The sequence below is a fragment of the Onychostoma macrolepis genome, chromosome 16 (genome assembly GCF_012432095.1).
Source record: "Onychostoma macrolepis isolate SWU-2019 chromosome 16, ASM1243209v1, whole genome shotgun sequence".
Taxonomy (NCBI): Eukaryota; Metazoa; Chordata; class Actinopteri; order Cypriniformes; family Cyprinidae; genus Onychostoma; species Onychostoma macrolepis.
Window position 1 is genome coordinate 4,333,738 of NC_081170.1, and position 19,650 is coordinate 4,353,387.

Genomic DNA, 19,650 nt, shown 5'->3' on the forward strand with positions numbered 1-19,650 from the left:
TTTCAAAAGGCCTCAGAATGGAATTGTGTTTCAGAGAAGAGTGGAACTAGAGAAAATGATGCACTATAGAAAATTCAAGAATGGAACGCCATTTAAAATCCCTTGATATTTCCTGGTTTTCCATGACTGGATCTTTAATCACTAGGCCACACCACAGCTTTTTGGTTGTATCTGTATCAGAGATGCGGGTAACGGCCTCATGCGTGCACAGCTGCAGCAGCTGTCTCATCGCTGACATGCCCACTGTCATTACATTACTAATGGCTGGAGAAATTGCAGCCTTGGTGGCAGACAAACCACTATAGGGGGTATTTATAGAGCGGGGGACCGGGAGGAGGACAACAGCAACCTCTTGTTCAACTGGTGCACAAGCAGCGCTGCGTTTCCTCGAGGATGTGCAGATCGCTCAACTGATTCATATATGCTTGTCAACGGACAATAACCACTTTGCTCTTTAGATTTCGGAATCAGCCCAAAAATGTGTTTTTCTGTGATTATTTTCATAAACGATGCTGTCGCAAACTTTTTAGAAAACCAATGCGATAATAAATAAGCCAATTTTTGACATGTTGATATGAGGAATTTGGTCTCATATGGATCTGTTGTGTTTCTCTGCTCCGGCGTTCTTCCTGAAATGAGAGCTTTGAGACTTTCATTCTGTTCCTGCTCATCAAACTGCAAAACTCAGCTATTCATTGGGCAGTTTTCCCAGGAGTTTGAATTTACAGTTTGTGATGGTGAATTATTCAAACATAAGCAAAAACAAAAACTGTTGAGACTCATTACCGTGACCCATGGATACAGACCTGCTTTATTCATGGTTGCATCATCACAAATCATCAAATCTGAGTCACCATGCATCCAAAAAGACTTTATTTCACTTCAGGCTACATAAAATCATGCAAACTGAATGTGTGCCTGCAGAATTTCCCGGAAAGCTTATGGACATGGACTTGTTTGGTTATTAAACATTTCAGCAACAGTACGTTTTTCCAAGCCATTGACAATCAAATTTTCCACAAATTCACTGTAAACATGTTTTTCTTACTTAGTATTTTTGCCTTGTTTACCAGTACAAATATCTAAACATTCGTAAATCAAGACACATTTATGAGAGAACAAAAATACTTAGGGTAGTTTTCTTAAAATACTTAATACTTAAGATATTTTCTGAAAAATTGATCAAATGAATTGAGTTTATGCTTAAAACAACATAAAATATCTGCCAAAGGGGTTCGAAAAATAATCTTAATTAAATAATCTTAAAATGACCTTCTCAAACAAACAAAATAAATTCTTTGTCTGATCCCTTTGACATATTTATTTTCTTGTTTTAAGCAGAATCCCATTTAACTTTGATAGATATTGGTCATTTTGCTTCAAGTAAATGTATATAAATGTAAATACATAACATATTATCTGTACTGGAAAACAAGAAGAAAATACTGAGGAAGAACATTAAAAAAAAAAGATTGTCACTTCAGGCTACATAAAATCATGCAAACTACATGTGTGCATACAGAATTTCTCAGAAAGCTCAGCAGATTTTTATAAATGTGTGTTTTGCGCATTTGGTTATTAAATATTTTGGCTAATTTGTTTGTGCTTTCAGCAGCCAATAAATTTACCAAGTCATTTTAAATCTAATTTCCTGAAAAATCCACAAATTCTGAGGAAGAACATCATTTTAAAAAAGGTTTTAAATATTTTTGAATATTGCAAAAGAACACTTTTTTTTGCAGTGTATGGATCAGAATAATACATTTCAGCCAAACAAAGCTATTCTGTGGCACCTGTACACTCTGAATACAGTCTGTTGTATGTAAAACAGCTATGTAAATATTCTCTTTGTGTTTCAGTGAAAACAAATAAACACATATAGGTCTGGAAACACGAAAGTGAATAAATAATGAATTTTCATTTTTGGAGGACCTCTTCCTTTAAAGAAATACACTCACCATCTCATAAGCGGTGACCACTTTCTTGAGGACTTCAGGCAGCAGGCCCTGGGCCTCCATGGTGGGGTACTGATCTTTGAGGTTAAACAGCAGAACCGGGCTGCTGTCCTGCCCAACGAGGCGCGGGGAGAGCGCTAGTATACACTGCTTCAGGTTGGCCACCGCAGAAAGACCGCAAAGCTCTTTAAACGGCACAATGGCATTCTGTGGAGGACATGTCGGTCAAAGAGTGAGCGTGCACATAAATGTTTTGTAGCACAGAACAAGTTGTTTTGTTTATGATAATATCTACCAGCAAATGTAGGGCTGCATGATTTACCAAAATGAAAGCAAAATTGCAATATGGCTTCAATTTAATCAATATCTATATGTGCTGTGTGTTTCAAAGTGAAGCATGGCACTGTGTTCTGTTACATGTGAGCTGCTCATTTTCATTTTGCAATGTTTCAGAGCGATTCACACGACCGTCCTTTCTGCATCTGCTCTGAGTTTGAGTCACTTTAATGTGCATTTTGGGAACGCAACATGCAACAACCATCTTCTTATACTTGAAATGAGAAGCGTTTATCAACAAAACAGAAACCCTGTGGTTTTCCGTTTGACATTTGAAGAATGAAGAAATTAAGACAGATAGGCATAAATATAAAGACTGTAATTTTACACTAGTAATTGAAAATAAAATTTCTACATTATTGCTATTACATGTGGTGTTCCATCGAAAATATTTTTCAAAGGTTTGACATTTGAAAAATTAAGAAATTTATATAAATACTGTAATTTTACTTTAGTAATTAATAAATAAATGTCTTGACTTTTTCAGTAAATATTAGAAAAGTAATATCTTTTTATTTCATTTAATAATTTTAATATTTTTATTTAGTAGTAGTAGTAGCAGCAGCAATAATAATAATAATAATTGTTTCCCTCAAATTCAAATTTTAGTCATTTTTATTAGGTTTCCTGTTATTGTTATTTTTATTATTTTATAGTCACATTGATATATAAAATCACAGAATTGTGGCCAAATTTTGCAACAACTAAAGGAAGCACAACAGACCTGGATGTATTTTTTCCTTAAATCGCATTGAAATTTATTTCATAAAAGTCACAAACTGATTTTTCCCCAAATAATACAGTTCTAACCAAACATATTTTAAAAATGCTATGATAAAGTACAACAGTGACTGGCTACTATTATGTTCTGAACGGAATACTAACATACTGCATGCTGTGCATATAATTTGCTAAAATGCAATTTTATATCTTTTTTTTTTTTTTGCTTTGAACTACAAATGATACCTTAAAGTTACATGAGCTTATCAGGTTGCATGTTTAATTCAGCAAATGCTTTCTAGTTATAATCTGAAAATACATACAGTATTTTGCACATTTCACCTCTTGCAGTCCAATCAATTACTAATAATCATCAAGGCTGACAATATGATTTACAGTACACTGCAATGTTGAGTGCATTGCATTATGGGATACTGTACTGTATGCATACTGCATGCTACACCTAATATACTGTATATGCACGTACATAACATGCAGCAGAAATAGCAAGAGCATTATAGTAGCATGCTATTCTGAACATAACCGGTGACCTAATTGTGGGAAGTGACGAGAAAACAAAAACCAAACCAATGGTAACAATGTGCCGACTTCCCCATAGTGAACGTCCCCGAACAAGAAATGCGATAGGAAGTGGTTTCTGTAAGTGAGTCTTCTACAAAAGCACTGCTCTGAATGTAGGAGGAAGACGTCATTTTTCTTCTGAAGTTTAAAACACAAGCAACAGCAATATTTATCAGACACATTTACCCACTATAACAACTGAAGCGTCACAGCCTCAGAGTCTGGAATTGTTTGTTCCACAGGAAGAATGCAATGTAAACAGAATTATTAAAATACCCGTAATGTATTGCATGTTATGAATAGAATAGCTTATGCTGAAATAAAGCAAACACCAAAGCCAGAGACCACGTATACTGCTCCGTTCTCTGATTTTAAGCCTTTAAATGTAAAATAACTGAAACATTAGGGATGTGAGTTATATTAATATATTCATGATGTTTTTGCTGGCAATATACTGTAAAACTAAACATTGTGCATATAAAAAAAAATGAAATGCTTTCTGTTAATCAATTCAGACTTTTCATTTAAATGAACCGATACTTAATTTACCATTGGTTGTAAACATTTTACGAGCCGCATGTTATTTATTGTGAAAAATATTGAGAAATCATTTATTTTAACTTTCCAGCCCCCCAAAGAATTAATATAAAGAAGATGCACTGAAATATTCTTTTGATCATCACTGATCCCGAAGTATGAATCAAGGTCGTTCTGACAAGATTGCTGTGTTCATTCTGAAGGCAACTGCCCAAAAACCAATGAACGAAAAACAAATTGAAACATCATCTGTGGTATAATCTTAAGAAAAAACAGTTTCCTGACTTCAAAATCTTCTCAGTGCTTTCTTGTTATAGTAGTGCCAACCCCTTTTATCCATGAGACGACCTAATCTCTTCTTAAGGGATATAACCGACACATGCCTCAGGACATACTAACCCTGTGTTATGTAACATTTTCCACATCAAATATTAAAAGGAATTTGGCTGATCTTCTACCTGTAGCCTATATATGAGAATATTTTCAGTTCTCATGGCTAAAAAAGGGTCTGCAGTCGATCTTCAAGGTGTTTTTTGTGCCAGTCCAACAAGTTGTGCAACTTCGAGGAATTGCAGGTGATTAAAATCAGCACTTTTTGTTTATCAGTGCCAGAGAGATTTCAGTTCAAATGCTCCTGGCCTTGTGAAGAGAAATGTCCTGTAAGCTGTGCTTCCTTCTCAGGGTCGACTTTCTCAAGTTTCATTTGAGAAAACTTTCTCACGCTACTAAAAGAAGGCTTTTGCCACACTGAAATACAGTTGGGCTAGCAGCAAACTAAACATTTGCTGAGTTGAGACATTTGCATAACTTTGCAGATACTGAATGGGGTGAATCTCACAAAACATGTCCAGGTCATATCTCACCTAAAAATAGGGCATTATATTTTCCCTAATTACCCTACAAATAATACTATGGAAATCCCTTTTCCGCCATTGAATAAAAAAAAAATATTACTTTTTATATATAATATAGATGTATACTTACAATTCTAATTTGAGTTTACATCTCACAATTCTGACCAAAACGCGAGACAAAAAGTCAAAGAGATCTTTTTTATTTTTTATTCAGTGGCAGAAACAGGCTTCCATGTAAGAAGAATACAATGCAAAAAAAAATTTTCTGTGTTTTTTTTTTTTTTTTACTGTTTATTACACCAGTGACTGGTAAGATGTTTTTAATAAAAAATATTTTTAATCCAAGAATTTAATTATAAATTAAAATTTTATAAATAAAACTGACTTGCAGATTTTTTATTATTATTATTATTTTACAACGATGGTATGCTGCTTTAAATTAAATATCAACTAGGAATGATTTTACAGTATTCACCTTCATCTTTGCATTCAAACAGAGCCTTTATCATTTATCTTTATCATGTCGACTTTTTGTTTCTCAATGAGGTAAGCGTAAGGTATCTCACCTGCATGTTCTCTCTGAGATCAGTGGCCTCCCGAAGTGGCTGTGCAGCAGATTTAAAGACTTCATCTACAGCCTTGATGAGAAGTATCCTCATAGTGGCGTACTCCCGACCCCTTTTACCCTTGCGGACCGAAAGCCCCCGTTTGTGAGGTTTACCACCACCACGACGGTTAGTAATGGCTACATGGACGAAGACCCAGGCATGTGGAAGGACTTCGCCCGTCAGCGACTGGAGGGGAATGTGGCGGAAACCTGGCTGAATGCATTCAAACGGAATTGTGTACTGACCGATAAATTCGTCTCCAATGTAGTCGTCATCCAGAACAACAAAGCGCACCATTGCCAGTTCCGGAAGGTTAATCTGAAACTCGAAACTCTCGTCAAAGATGGGGTTTTCGCCATTCTGATGGACCGTTTTAGTCCTTTGTTCTGCACAATCCGCAGGGATGCCATGAATTTCAACGTAAACGTAGGGATCTACCACATCGCCTTTGGCGCCTGAGCCCTTGGGTTTGGGGAAATTTTGTCCACTAATGATCTTTATGTGAAGGAGCTGTGGAGACACTCCCGGAACAGAGTCTTTAGTATTGGCACTGAAATAAGAAACCTGCTCCCTCATGATCGCTGGGCGTAGAACATACCCACAGTTCCCGTTTTGTCTAAACCAGCCGATGTTGAGGTCCATCATTAGACCAGGTGTTTGATAGTTCATTGCTACTATTTGACAGCCACATTTCCAAAAGTCCTGTGGGTTCATGTTGCTGGAATCAATTCGCATTGGACTTGGGTAAACCCTCGCTAGAAACTTCTTGTTGTAGTTAACGAACTCGCCAGGGTGGTCAGTGGCACACCGACTGGCAAAGACCTCATTGAAGGAGCAGAGCTCCCAGTGCTTCTGGTTCTGGAAAGCCGTCTGGAAATCCTTAAACCGAACAGACTTGCACAAGGTTACCATGTCTGACAGATCCTTTGAGAGCTGGAACTTTTTGGGTTGAACAACTGTCTGCTGCTCACCACCTTCGTTGTTCATCTTTTGAGACATTTCCGCACCCTCGTCCTCATCTGTCACCTCGCCTTCGGAGCCGGTGCAGTTGCTCGCTAGTTTCTTTCCTTTCAGAAGAATCTTTCCCTTTAGGTCCGAAGGGGACGGAAGGTAGTTCTCCTCAAGGTTGGGAGGATCCACGTGAATTTTGTCTCCGAGTATTTTCTTCAGATGCTGAAACATTACCTTCTGTTGCTTCAAGGAACAGTGGTTCTCCAAGCACAAGACCAGAGGAAATTCCGAGGCTACGAAAGCGTACTTGTTGATGGTGTCAATGACGCTGCGGAAGACAATATGCGAGGTCATCGTATGGCCCGTATAAATGACCGGTTCATTATCAGGCCCATCCCACACATCAAGTTCCACACTCCTGCAGCCCATCTTTAGGGCACGGATGTAGCCCGTAATGTCTGATGGACCCCTGAACTGGTCCTCAATCAGGTAGGTATTGTGGGAAGAGTTTATGTAATAGTGAGAAAGGGGTTGGTTCATGTCTTGGCATACTATTTTTTGTTCCGGATCAAAGATGTGGCAGTCTGCTGACATGAGGTAATTGGTAAACCCATCCAGGGAGAGCCATCCCTTGAGTTGCCCCTCCTTCGAGGATTCATACTTCTGAATAATTTCCACACTGATGTCTTCGCTCACCTTGGCCATGCCCTGCTCTGCCTCCAAAAAGATCATCAAGTCCTTGGTGTCAAGAAATTCCTTGTTGCTTGAGAACTGGACCAACAAAAAATAGATTTCTGGTCTCGTGCAAAGGTCGTGAAAGACTTCGATGAACTCCTCCTTGGTCACATCGGAACCGATTTTATCTTTCGCTTTGTGCAACTCTTTGAACTTGAGCTCTATCTTGACATTTTTCAGTCCAGGACTTAACTTCTTGATCAGCTGAACGGCCGAACAAAGACTAATGCATTTTCCACCAATGATGTCCGCTTCGTCAAAGAGGTCGCCCAGCCAGGATGCACGCATGTTGTCCTGACTGCTTTGAATCATGTTAAGTGTGTGTTTTCCATACGATATTAAGTACCTGAGTCCAGTCACCCATATATTTGCTACATCGGCTGAATTTGCCACTAAATCAAGTGATTCATAGTTCTCCCCATAGATTATAGAGAACGCACAATCCTCGGAAATCTGATCCGAAATTCCATTGGTCCTGAAGGTGTCCGTGTTTTTACCGGTTCGCACCTCTTTGATCGATTTTACATCAATCTTGGCCTTGTCGGACTCTTTTTTGGATGGCTCCCATCGCAAAGACTGCATGTCGGCATCTAGGAGGAAATATCGGTGGTAGACTCTGGAGTTGGAGCGTACTTTCCTCAGTTCAGACCCGTCCACCATAGAATTAATACAGTCGCTTGCACTGCTGATCTTCTTCTCTGTCGGCATGCTACTGAACGACACCGTCTTTTTCCTTTCCTTGCATCGCCTGGAACCATCCTGGAAAATAAAGCAATTTATCATCAGTACTGAACCGCTTGACAACTACAGTATAATATGATGAACACATTTATGGAGAGGCATACAATTTGGACTTTCCCCAATATTTTTCAACCAAATTTACAGAAAACAACCTAAGTTATAACAAACAAACTGTATAATCTGTATTATTATTTTATACTAATTTCATGAGCCTACTTAAATGAATGTATTTAAAAGTATTTAATAAATATTTTGATAAACAAACATTCTTATTTTAACCTAAATTGTTAATTAAACATCTGAGTCTTATACCTTGTTTCAATAAACTCATATACTAATTTCATGAGCCTACTTAAATGAATGTATTTAAAAGTATTTAATAAATATTTTGATAAACAAACATTCTTATTTTAACCTGAATTGTTAATTAAACATCTGAGTCTTATACCTTGTTTCAATAAACTCACATGGATATAGACTTACATAAACACAAATTAGCATATTTATTAAGTACATCATTTGCATATTTAAGACCAGTAATGAGCATTACAGTAATTGCATGTTGCCTTTAAAATATAAACTACTGAATTTGCATATTCAAATATGTTGAAGGAGTAACATAAATTGGCCAAAACGACAATAAAACCTAGAGTTTTCCTGTTGAATCCTCTCTGCTGGTGTGTGCTGTAATCACTGCTGGTGTTGTTACCAAAAAAGAGCATCAACGTGTCCTTTACTTTTATACCACCCTGAGCCTAGAGGCAGGAAAATATTGAGCTAAACCAGGCTTAATTAAGAAAATAATTACAACTGTTTCATCATGAGAGAGCAGTTAAATCTTCGCTAAGGCCTAAGAAAAATGCAATATAGACTAAGTTTAAATGTTCTTGGCACTATTTTTTCACATATCTGCTTACAGAATATCTGTTTTTGCTTGTTTATTAAACAAACAAACTGAATTAGGATATACAGTTAAAACACATACAGAGTTTAAATTACATTTTGCACTTCCAAGTTCTTTCAGATTTAATAAACTCATAACATTGCTGACAAATACACCACACAATTAACAATATCACTTTATTATATGCATATATCGATATTTTGTGAAAACGTGGAAATCGCAATTAAATAAAAGTACTTTGAGCTTTGAAAGTACACAAAAAGTTACAAATGCCTAAACATTTTTTAAGCATCATTAGTTTCCAAAAGAATCAGCAGTATGTGTACCTGTAAAACAAAACCTGCACACTAAAGCAGTGGCTGAATTCACAAGATTATCTACAAATAGGCATTCATGCTTCACATGGTTATTTAAATCCCACACCACTTCCGTAACGTGACTTATTTCCAGTTGAAAAAGATAATAAATAAGGGAAAATTATGGTTTTGTATATTTGAAATTGACTGGATCATGAAAACTGGGCACTGCATACCAAAATGGAGTCAAATTAGTTAAATATTAATGAATAAATTAACTAAATAATAATAATAATAATAATAATAATACGTTAATATAGTGCACGCATAAAATAATATTGAGAAGATTTTGGTCCTATCACCCATCTTTAAGCATGTGTAATGCTCAGAATATGTGAAATAATATTTGGTTGAGCAGAAACTGTACAGTTTGCTCCAGGGAGCGTGACCCCAAGAGACACGGAGACACGACACTGACAGTATCACATGAGTCTCTTATATAACAGATTGCATCAGCTGTGACAGGCACATCAATTAACAGACATTAAAAGGGTCATATGATGCGATTTCAAGTTTTCCTTTCTCTTTGGAGTGTTACAAGCTGTTTGTGCATAGATAAGATCCCTGAAGTTGCAAAGACTAAAGTCTCAAAACCAGAGAGATATTCTTTATAAAAGTTAAGACTCGACCACGCCCCCTTAAAACGGCTCATTCACATGCCCCCACATGTCTATGTCACGGTGTGGGGAGATTTGCAAAACACCGCCCCAAACGTTCACGCAAAGAAAGAGGGCGGGACTTTTATTCTCGCTGTAGTATTGTTGCTGCCACCGGCGCCATGTCCTGGAGACGCTGTTTTGTTGTGAAAGCGAAACTACTTTGTTTGGGCTTCCAAAAGAGGACACAACTAGAAATCAGTGGTTAAGTTGTATTTACAACACTGTTCCAGAACAGTTCAACCCAAATATTAGAGTGTGTGCAGCGCATTTTACGGAGGACTATTTCCTTAACCTGGGAGTAGCCTGCCAGCAGTGCATAAAGGCTGTTTCTATAAAGTGGGGCAATTCCAACTTTGCAAGGACAGTCTGGCGCTTCTGACTCACAGCCTGTAAGTACATTTTTTTATTTAAAGAATTTGCCACTGACTATTCAAATGCGAGTTTTGAGCTGTGTAGAGTAGCGCTTGTTGTGCACAAATGCAGACATGGTAATGTTTAAAAAGACAGTACAAGTCATTATAATCAGTAATTATGTCCCCACTGGATGCAACAAATGCCTCGTTTATGATGGGTTTTATTGTTTTTGTGTCATCGCGCCAGGACATGGCATCACAATACGGTAAGGGGTGTAACATTTCTGTCTCATGCTTGAGGTATCCGGCCAATCACAACACACTGGATAATTGGCCAATCAGAGCATGCCTCGCTTTTCAGAACGATGAGCTTTGTAAAAATCGGAGCGTTTCAGAAAGGCGGGGCTTAGAGGAGCAACAATAATGTACATTATGTGGAAAATAATGTGTTTTTTTTTTACTTAAGCCGCATAAACACATTGCATTATACCAAATACACAAAATAATGTTCTTTTTAGTAACGTCATATGACCCCTTTAATTCATTTTAATTAGACAACTTATACTTAAGCTGTATCTACACATAAATTAACAATATTTCAAACTTCTAAGCTTTATCTGTCCATAATCTGTTCATTTAGATTATGGCAAAACATTCCAAAGCTCAGTAATTCTTATTCTTTCCTCCAGTATTCAGCACATTCCCTGAACATCTCTGTCCTAGTGGTGCTCTACCTGCTCCAAAACACCAGAAGTTCAGCGGATTGTTACCCGTCAGTAAACACAGGCACTCCCAATGTCCCATGGTAACCCCATGTCCCCTGAGAGGTCAAGCAAAAATCTGGCCCCAATCCATCCGACCGTCTCTCAATATGATGCCGCGCAGGCGCTGGAGCTCCAGCACTTACTGAGAGTAATGGCACATGCAAATGTCAATGGCTTTGGTCCACTGGAAATTTATTCTAGCTGGGTCAAAGTAAATGTGCCTTCCTGTTGGAAAGAACTGAGCTTTGGAGGTTAACCTAATTCTGGTTGGAGGGAATAAGCCCACAGTAATCATAAAACATCAATGTCATTCCTAAAAAAAAAAGAGCTTTCTAAAATCCTTTCCAAACATTATTTTAATATTTTTCAAATAACTGTAATCATTTTATATATTATTTAAATATATTTTATATGAAAAAAGGAAATATACATTTTCTTTTTCATCCTACGATCTAGTGCAATTGACTTCATATACACACCACTCATACTGCAAGACAACCAGAGTTTACTAACAAGCAGTCAGCCATTTTAGTGAATATTTAGTCAGGAAATGTATGTGTATGTAGTTAATTATCCAGCACAAAAGTGTGTTTTCTGCTAGACTTGACTGGGTATTGTGTGAGGGGCAGGAGGCCTAGAGGCCTGGAAAAACAGCGGTCAACTCTTACATAATGTACATTCTTCAAGTCTTATGAAAAACATTGAAGACTTTTGAGGAATTAGTCGAAATATTATCTTACGCTTTAACCTCCTCTGCTGATGCTGAATGACTGACACATCCAGGAAATGACTGACTAGGAAAAATAATAATTTTTTAGACAGCAACAAAAATAACATGTCACACATGACAGCGCCGTTGACCACATCTACAACCAATAACAGCCTTTGGCAAGATCAATCGTGAGAAACAGACCACCATCTGAGGTTGGAGTCGCTTCAGGTCTCTTCAAACAGCACTCGGCTTGGAACTAAGAATATCTTATCCACTTTTTATCAGTTTTTTTCCCTGACCGGTTAGGTCAAGTCAAAGACTAAATAGGGTACACTACTGTTCAAATGTTTGGAGTTGGTATGATTTCTAAAAGTCTTTTACGCTCACAAAGGCTGCACTTACTTGATCAAAAACACATTAAACAGTAATACTGTGAAACATTATTGCAATTTCAAAAAACTGTTTTCCATTTGAATACATTTTAAAATGTAATTTATTCCTGTGATGCAAAGCCGAATTTTCAGCATCATTACTCCAGTCTCAGTGTTACATGGTCCTTCAGAAATCATTCTAATATGCCGATTTTCTCAAAGAACACATATGATGTTGAAAACAGTTATGCTGCTTTATATATTTGTAGATAGATTTTTTCAGAATTCTTTTAATGAATATAAAGTTCTAAAGAACAGCAATTATGTGATATTGAATTCTTTAGCAACATTATAAATGTCTTTACTGTCACTTTTGATTAATTTAATGTATCCTTAAAACTTACGGTATTGACGTCAAACTTTTGAACAAAACATCACATATACTTTTCAACTGGGCTAGTAAGCAACCACTGAGAATACATAATGTATTATACTGTAATAGATGTTTTACTAGTTTTTTGGAGGGCTCTTAAATAATGACATTTTCCATGTCTGCTGTCTTTGATGCTTCAGGATAGTGACTAGTGAAAGATTTGGGACTGTGTGTGTTCTTGTGCTGCCATCAGCCAATCATGACGTCACTTTTCCTGCAGCTCTAGAGCGGTTAGTCACATGGCATTTGGTTGGCACTGAACTGTTTGACAGGCCTATAAAAGTCCCCTTTCCAAGCAACACTGAAAGTGAAACCAGTGTAAACAAACAGGACTAATGAAATAGTTTAGATTGGGAACATGAAGGAATCTCCCTGACTAGCCACCGAATGTAGTCTTACCTAAACGTTCACAGGAAAAGCCGAACCGCATGACTAAATATAATCCGCCTGATCTGGGGAAAAATGCGGAAGGTCCTGTCTGGGAAGAGGTTTGACATGCGTTGACCTTTAGGTGTGGTCGCACGCAGGGGGAGGCTTCTGTCTTCAAGGCGAAGCGTCCTTCCCGAGGATTTCCTTACAGCGAGAAAGGGACGCCCTCACATCCCCGGGCTACAAAAACAATGCTGTAAAACCTCCTCAGCGTCTCAACAGCCGTTTTATTATTTCCGTTAAAAAGTCTATTTCTGGCCAGTTACATAATGAGCTCTTTTCAGGCCTGCTGGGATCAGGTCAGCCGTTTCATTGTTTTAATGCACACAATGTGATTACGGTTCACATGAAACCCAACATTCCTTGTCAAATGACATCATTAAGATAAAAATTTTGTTAAGCAGACTTAGGAATTCTATGATTTCAATTACGTAACATTTAACTACTTTAATTCATGTGAATTTAATAAATTCATTTGAATTTAATAGTATCATTAAACAATGTTAATATTATTCCTCAAATTTACAGTTGATTTTTTTGTGATTTTGAGCAGCTTTGTTCCCAATTTGACTCTATTCATCCAAAATACACATCTAAGTGTTTATTTTATTACAGTTTATCCATTTCTATCTGTAGATTTCAATTACAATACATACATGTAAAGGCTGTTTTCTCAAAATTAGTTTTAGCACTTACATACAACAAACTTTATAGTTTTATTTATCTATATTCTGAAGGTTTTTGCAGAGGGATTTGTTCATATATCACTCACCTGATTTATTTAACATTTTATTACTAAAATTACATTGTTATTTATTTTTTGTATATATGTTGTCAATAATTTTCTGATTTAAATTTAATTAAAATGATTAAAAAAAAGATATCCAAAATCCTAAAAACCTTTAACTCTAATGTTTCAACAAAATGAAAAAAAGAATTTGAACCTGGCTTTATCCAATATTCAGATTTCTGTTCTGGTAACGTATGCAAATCAGTGTACTGTTTAATTAGATAATGCATAATTTGCATAAGTAAGCATATCTTCAGAAAACTTGTGATTAATAAACTAAGAAAAGTACGATGATATCAATTAATCAAAATATTTACCCTATTCACCTATCATTTCTTGCCTTAAAAAGTTATCTTATTAACCTTGCAATACGATATTAATATTTAAAACAGCATCAAACAAACAGTTCAGTTACTTTAACGAAAAAAAAAAAAAACAACTCCGAGGGAATTTGCCCTGTGCGATCATAATTCAATTAAGTGTTTCAAATCACGTTACAAATAAATAAATGATTCACAAGCAGCTGGTTGTCGCTCTTTTTGCTGCCAGCTCCTCAGTTGCCTGAAACACATGCGACAAAGTTTTGGAGAGATAAAAGCGCACACATGTTAATTGAGGGATTAAAGAGAACGAGTCATTAAGATAATCCAACAGAGGGATTTCCAGTGTATTTTTGCCTCAAAATTTCCTCTGTGTTTGTCTGATAAGGGACCATTCTGCGTTCCCACCTGATTATAAGTCCCTAATGGATTGAAAGCCTTTTTTTCTGGCTAACTGCACCGTTGTGAACTGTATGTCCCTCGCAGATATCCACCAGGGAGACGCTATTTATCCGCTCGTCTTCAATATGTCACTTTTTGTGATTACATTGCTGTACAGATTGTAGTGCCTTACTGAGAAAAGGGGCTGACATCTGCTGGATTCTAATACACTCCACGCATTAATCACAATTACATGACAACATCCGGATAATATCGCTTTAAAAGCCTCTCCAGCGATGTGGGCATGAAATACAGTGACCCTGAAAAGTATTTGGACACCTAAGCCACAATTAAACATACATTAGATAACAGAATAGAAAAAAAATAATAAAGTGGCATGAGCAAAGTTTTTCTCAGAACCAACTTCACTTTTTTGCAACAGTCTTGCAAAACACATCACGGTATAAACTGTAAAACATCTACAGCTCTGTACCAAAATCAAGTGAGCTGCCTAAGCAGACAGCATTTTAATGTATTGGATATTGGGGATTTTTAATTATCAATATCACTGATGAGTTGTTCTGTTTAGCTGATGTGTCAAAAGTGACTTTTTTATTTTTTGACAGCACATGTGACTTTTATTTTGACATCGCTGAGAATTCCAGTGTACAGAACTTCCATTCTCTGTCTTTAATAGTTTACTGTCTTGGGGTCGACCGATATGTGTTTTTCAGGGCTGATGCTGATACCGATTATTACAGATCAAGTAGACCGATAACTGATATTTTGAAAAGATGTATATGTCTGGTGTAAAAATGAAAATTCATGTCAAAATTAAGAATAACAAAGGCTCTGACAAAAAACTCTCTTTAAATGCTTTTAAATTATGTTATCTGCAAATCGGTTTTGAAAATGACCAATACTGTTAACCATAAAAATGCTTAATATCGGTGCCGATAATCGGTCAATGCCTATTACTGTCTCCGTTTAAAAATTTTAACAATACATATTAAACTGATAATAAATTATTAAACAGAAACAAAATAAGCAAACTGTATAAGAAAAACTAGCGTTTTTAGGGTTAGCTTCTCTGTAATAATATAGGCAATAAAGGCAAACGTGACAATACGGCATCTACCATTAGCATTTACACTTTTATATCATTTAAATAAGTATTTGAATAGCTAATAAACATTCATTTTTAACCATTTGTTTGTTTGTGAAAAATACTACAACGGGATTACAGAACAAGAACTTGGTATCTAAATAAACCTATTTTCTTTTCCTACAGTAGGAACCGATCATCCCACAAAATTTTCCTAGGAACCGATTGTCTTTCCCTAAGTACTTAAAGCACGAAATGAACATGAATGAACATCAGAAAGAACACACCATTTTTCAAGTTTAAGTCCACCGAAGTTAATCTACTCTCCTGTCTGATTTGTGGTTAAGGCTAGAAGTGCACATCAATGCGCACATCAATATAGCGTAATTTTTGTCACACTGTACAACAATAATTACTGTTTTTGCATTATTGTTTAGGGTTGGGGCAGGTGTAGACGTTAATAAAACACAATCTAATAGGCTGAAAGTTTCCGGCTGTAGCTGTCGGACAAGATGGCGGATTCGGCATTATGATTGGTCAGATCGCCTGTCAATCAAGCTCTTTGTGAACGGATGGTCAATTGTTATGCTTATGTGTGCATGCATAACCAAAAATAAAAACACGCTGGGTAAAACGCTCATTTGTGTACCAACATTGTTGACAGCTGTTTTTGATTGAACTTCTCAAGAGGGATCTCAAATGAACTACATCCGAGGACACAAACTTTCCAAAGTTGTGCCTTCTCAGCTTAAAGGATATTCAGCCGCTCACTACGGGACGCGTCCAGTGAATCATGAGCCAGCTTTAACCTCCTACGCACACCGCAAAGCAGCAGGGCTCTTCTCAAGACGCTCATAAAACATGTGAAGTGTTCCTCTCAGCTCAATAATGGTGGCATGGATTGCTAATTAAGTCCTGCATTACAGAGTAAAGAATTGACAGGGTGGCTATTGCACTTCAATCACGGCTGTCCCTTTTCGCACACAAGCTCTTTCCCTGTGAAAAAAACGTCCAATTAAAGTGTTCCCTGATGAATGTGAAAATCAAATCCGAATGCACCATGCTGGGCGGCTCTTCTTTATCCTCTGAACTGACACAGGCTTTTAAAATGTATATTTTTTCACCAGTTGAATAAGAATACATGTTTATTGAATCATGGTAAAGACATGTTTAGGGGTAACTCTGACAAAACCTGTCAAGAATGTGTCTTTTTCCACCCAAAAAGCAAAAGGAAATGTATTGCATAAAAGAAAAAAAGCTTTTTTAAGGACTGTTAACATTTGTGCATTGTGCAATTATTTTTACGACAATGTAGAAAACATACATTATTTACATATATATTGTATATTTATACAAAGTATTTATACATCATGGTGATATTATGTTATAATGCCTTTAATTTAAGCTGACCACTGAAACCTTTGGGAGCAGTAAGATTTTTATTTATTTATTTAATTTAATTTTATTATTATATATACTTTTTTAATATATATTTATAAAAGAATCCTGAAAAAACAAGTAAAAATTATTTAAATTTAAAGCTGCAGTCTGTAGCTTTTGACGCTCCAGCAGTTAATAAACAGAACTGCGTGCGTCTTGCAGAAGAACACTGTAGCCGGAGCTACTTCTCTCTATTTATGTCTATGATGAATCACGCAGGCTACTCCGCAGCGGTACCTGCCCGAACCAGTCGAAAATAGTCCGAATATAAACACTAGAGGTCGACCGATTCATCGGTTTTGCCGATTAATCGGCACCGATAGTTGATTGCCACTACTATCGGTTATCGGCAGAAATCCATGCCGATAGTTTTCCGGTTTGCAACCATTGCTGGAGTGGCTGAGAATGGTCCGCTGGCATTATACAGTACGAGAGCGGCCTCTAGAGGCGGAAATCACTGACAGCACGTGTTGTTTATTTTGACACGTGACACTGCGCGCTGCACAGAGCGGGAAACTCCAGATGCGCATTTAAATACAGCCGACAGAAAAGCCTGCCGCGGAACAGAGCGCCATTCACATAGTTTTCTATTAAATTACATTATATTTGTCCCAAATCATTGTGAATGTACATAATGACTTCACCCTAGGCTATAAATTATGTATTGTGCATTTTTCAGCAAAATGTTTGTCTTTCTGTGGCTCTAATAAAGTCTGTATGCTTCATATAGAGAGCTGTAATAGATCGCGATTTCTCTTTCCACTTGCTCTGTTTTTTTAAACACCGAACTTCAAACTCATTTATGCCACATTGTTCATTCTTGATGCAAACTTATGTCCATTTGGAGATTAAATAAATTGTTTTAGACCGCCACTTGAATTGAACGCAATGGTGTGTGTGTGTGTGTGTGTGTGTGTGTGTGTGTGAGATACCTCTGAGCTCTCCTAGACGCAGCGCTGCGATTTTGCACCATGCTGGGCGGCAAAATGAGGTGTGTGACTAACATTTTTTTATTTTTTTTATTAGATAATTATCAAGTGTTAAAAAAATAGAATCATATAAAGTGTGTGAGTACACATACAATATCCATATGCATGTAATTTTAATGCTATGGCCTTGTGTAGATATTTAAAGATGGCCATCTTTAAGCATGATTGTTGAAATTTAATGGTAATACTTAACAATAAGAGTCCATTCGTAGCATTAATGAAAACTGTAGAAGTATTGTTCCTCGTGTGTTCATTTAAACATTCACTATTAGCAACTAATACGCTACATTTTTAAAATTTTAACATTAGCAAACTATGAAATAACTTTAATGATCAATATAGTAAATAATATTAATATTTTTATTCATTTACAAAGTATGATTCAGTACTGTTACTGCTTTTTTTTTTTTTAAATAGTAAAGCACTAGCTTTCTTTCAGTATCCATTTGGAAAACTATCGGTTGATTAATCGGTATCGGCCAGTGCGGTCCAACCTAGCTATCGGTATCGGTAAAATCCACTATCGGTCCACCTCTAATAAACACTTATTATAGGTGTACCATAGTGATTCAGGACAAGCCAAGACCACGGTTTGGAAAATGGATTCATGATGTACTCGCTTATTATATTAATTTTGTAAATTTTGAACACAAAAAAGTTACGGACTGCAGCTTTAAATAATGTAATATTAATGCAATATTTGTTATACTGTCTTAAATTTAAGCTAACATTGTATTTTTTATGTAATACATTAAATATTCTAATAGGAAATCATTGAGAACAATGGGAAATCTAAAAAATAAATAAAAATATTGACTTATGATAACTTATGATGGAAATGTACTTAAATGTCATGAAAAAAATGTTCCAATATAAAAATTTTAAAAAAAAATTGTCAGAAAAAAAAAATCAGTTTTTTTTTCTTAGAATAAAATATTATTTCTTTCTTTCTTGATTTTTAGGTGAAATATGACTTTCTGAAGGAAATTCACTCTATTTTCACAGTCTATGCATTTGCATACAATCTTTAAAAATAAAAGAAAAGTCTTGCAAGTACTTTCTTATAAAAATGAAAAACTACTTTCAAAAGCTGTTTAAAACAGTCGGGGGAAAAAGATCTGGACATTTATTTCCAGCACATATGTGACCCTAGACCACAAAACCAGTCTTAAGTCGCTAGGGTATATTTGTAGCAATAGCCAAAAATACATTGTATGGGTCAAAGTTATCCATTTTTATTTTATGCCAAAAATCATTAGTACATTAAGTAAAGATCATGTTCCATGAAGATATTTAGTGAATGTCCTACCGTAAATATATCAAAATGTAATTTTTGATCAGTAATATGCATAGCTAAAAACTTAATTTAGACAACTTTGAAGGTTATTTTCTCAGTATTTTGATTTTTTTGCACCCTCAGATTCCAGATTTTCAAATAGTTGTATCTTGGCCAAATATTGTCAGATCCTAACAAACCATACATCAATGTATGGTTTGTTAAGCTTATTTATTCAGCTTTCATATGATATAGAAAACTCAATTTAAAAAAATTGACACTTATGACTGGTTTTGTTGTCCATGGTCACAAATATAAATGTTTCATTTAAGCGTCACTGGCCGTGGAA

At 36.1% G+C, this 19,650-nt stretch overlaps 1 protein-coding gene across 1 annotated transcript in view; it reads right to left on the reverse strand.

Moving 5' to 3' along the window:
- LOC131521688 (inactive phospholipase C-like protein 2) overlaps positions 1 to 19,650 on the reverse strand; it is a 45,554-nt gene that overhangs the window by 18,664 nt on the left and 7,240 nt on the right. The window contains exons 2-3 of the mRNA XM_058746637.1: positions 5,551 to 8,037; positions 1,959 to 2,162 (exon numbers count right to left, since the gene is read on the reverse strand). Coding sequence (XP_058602620.1) covers positions 1,959 to 2,162; positions 5,551 to 8,037 — 2,691 coding nt within the window. The remainder of the gene's footprint in view (positions 1 to 1,958; positions 2,163 to 5,550; positions 8,038 to 19,650) is intronic.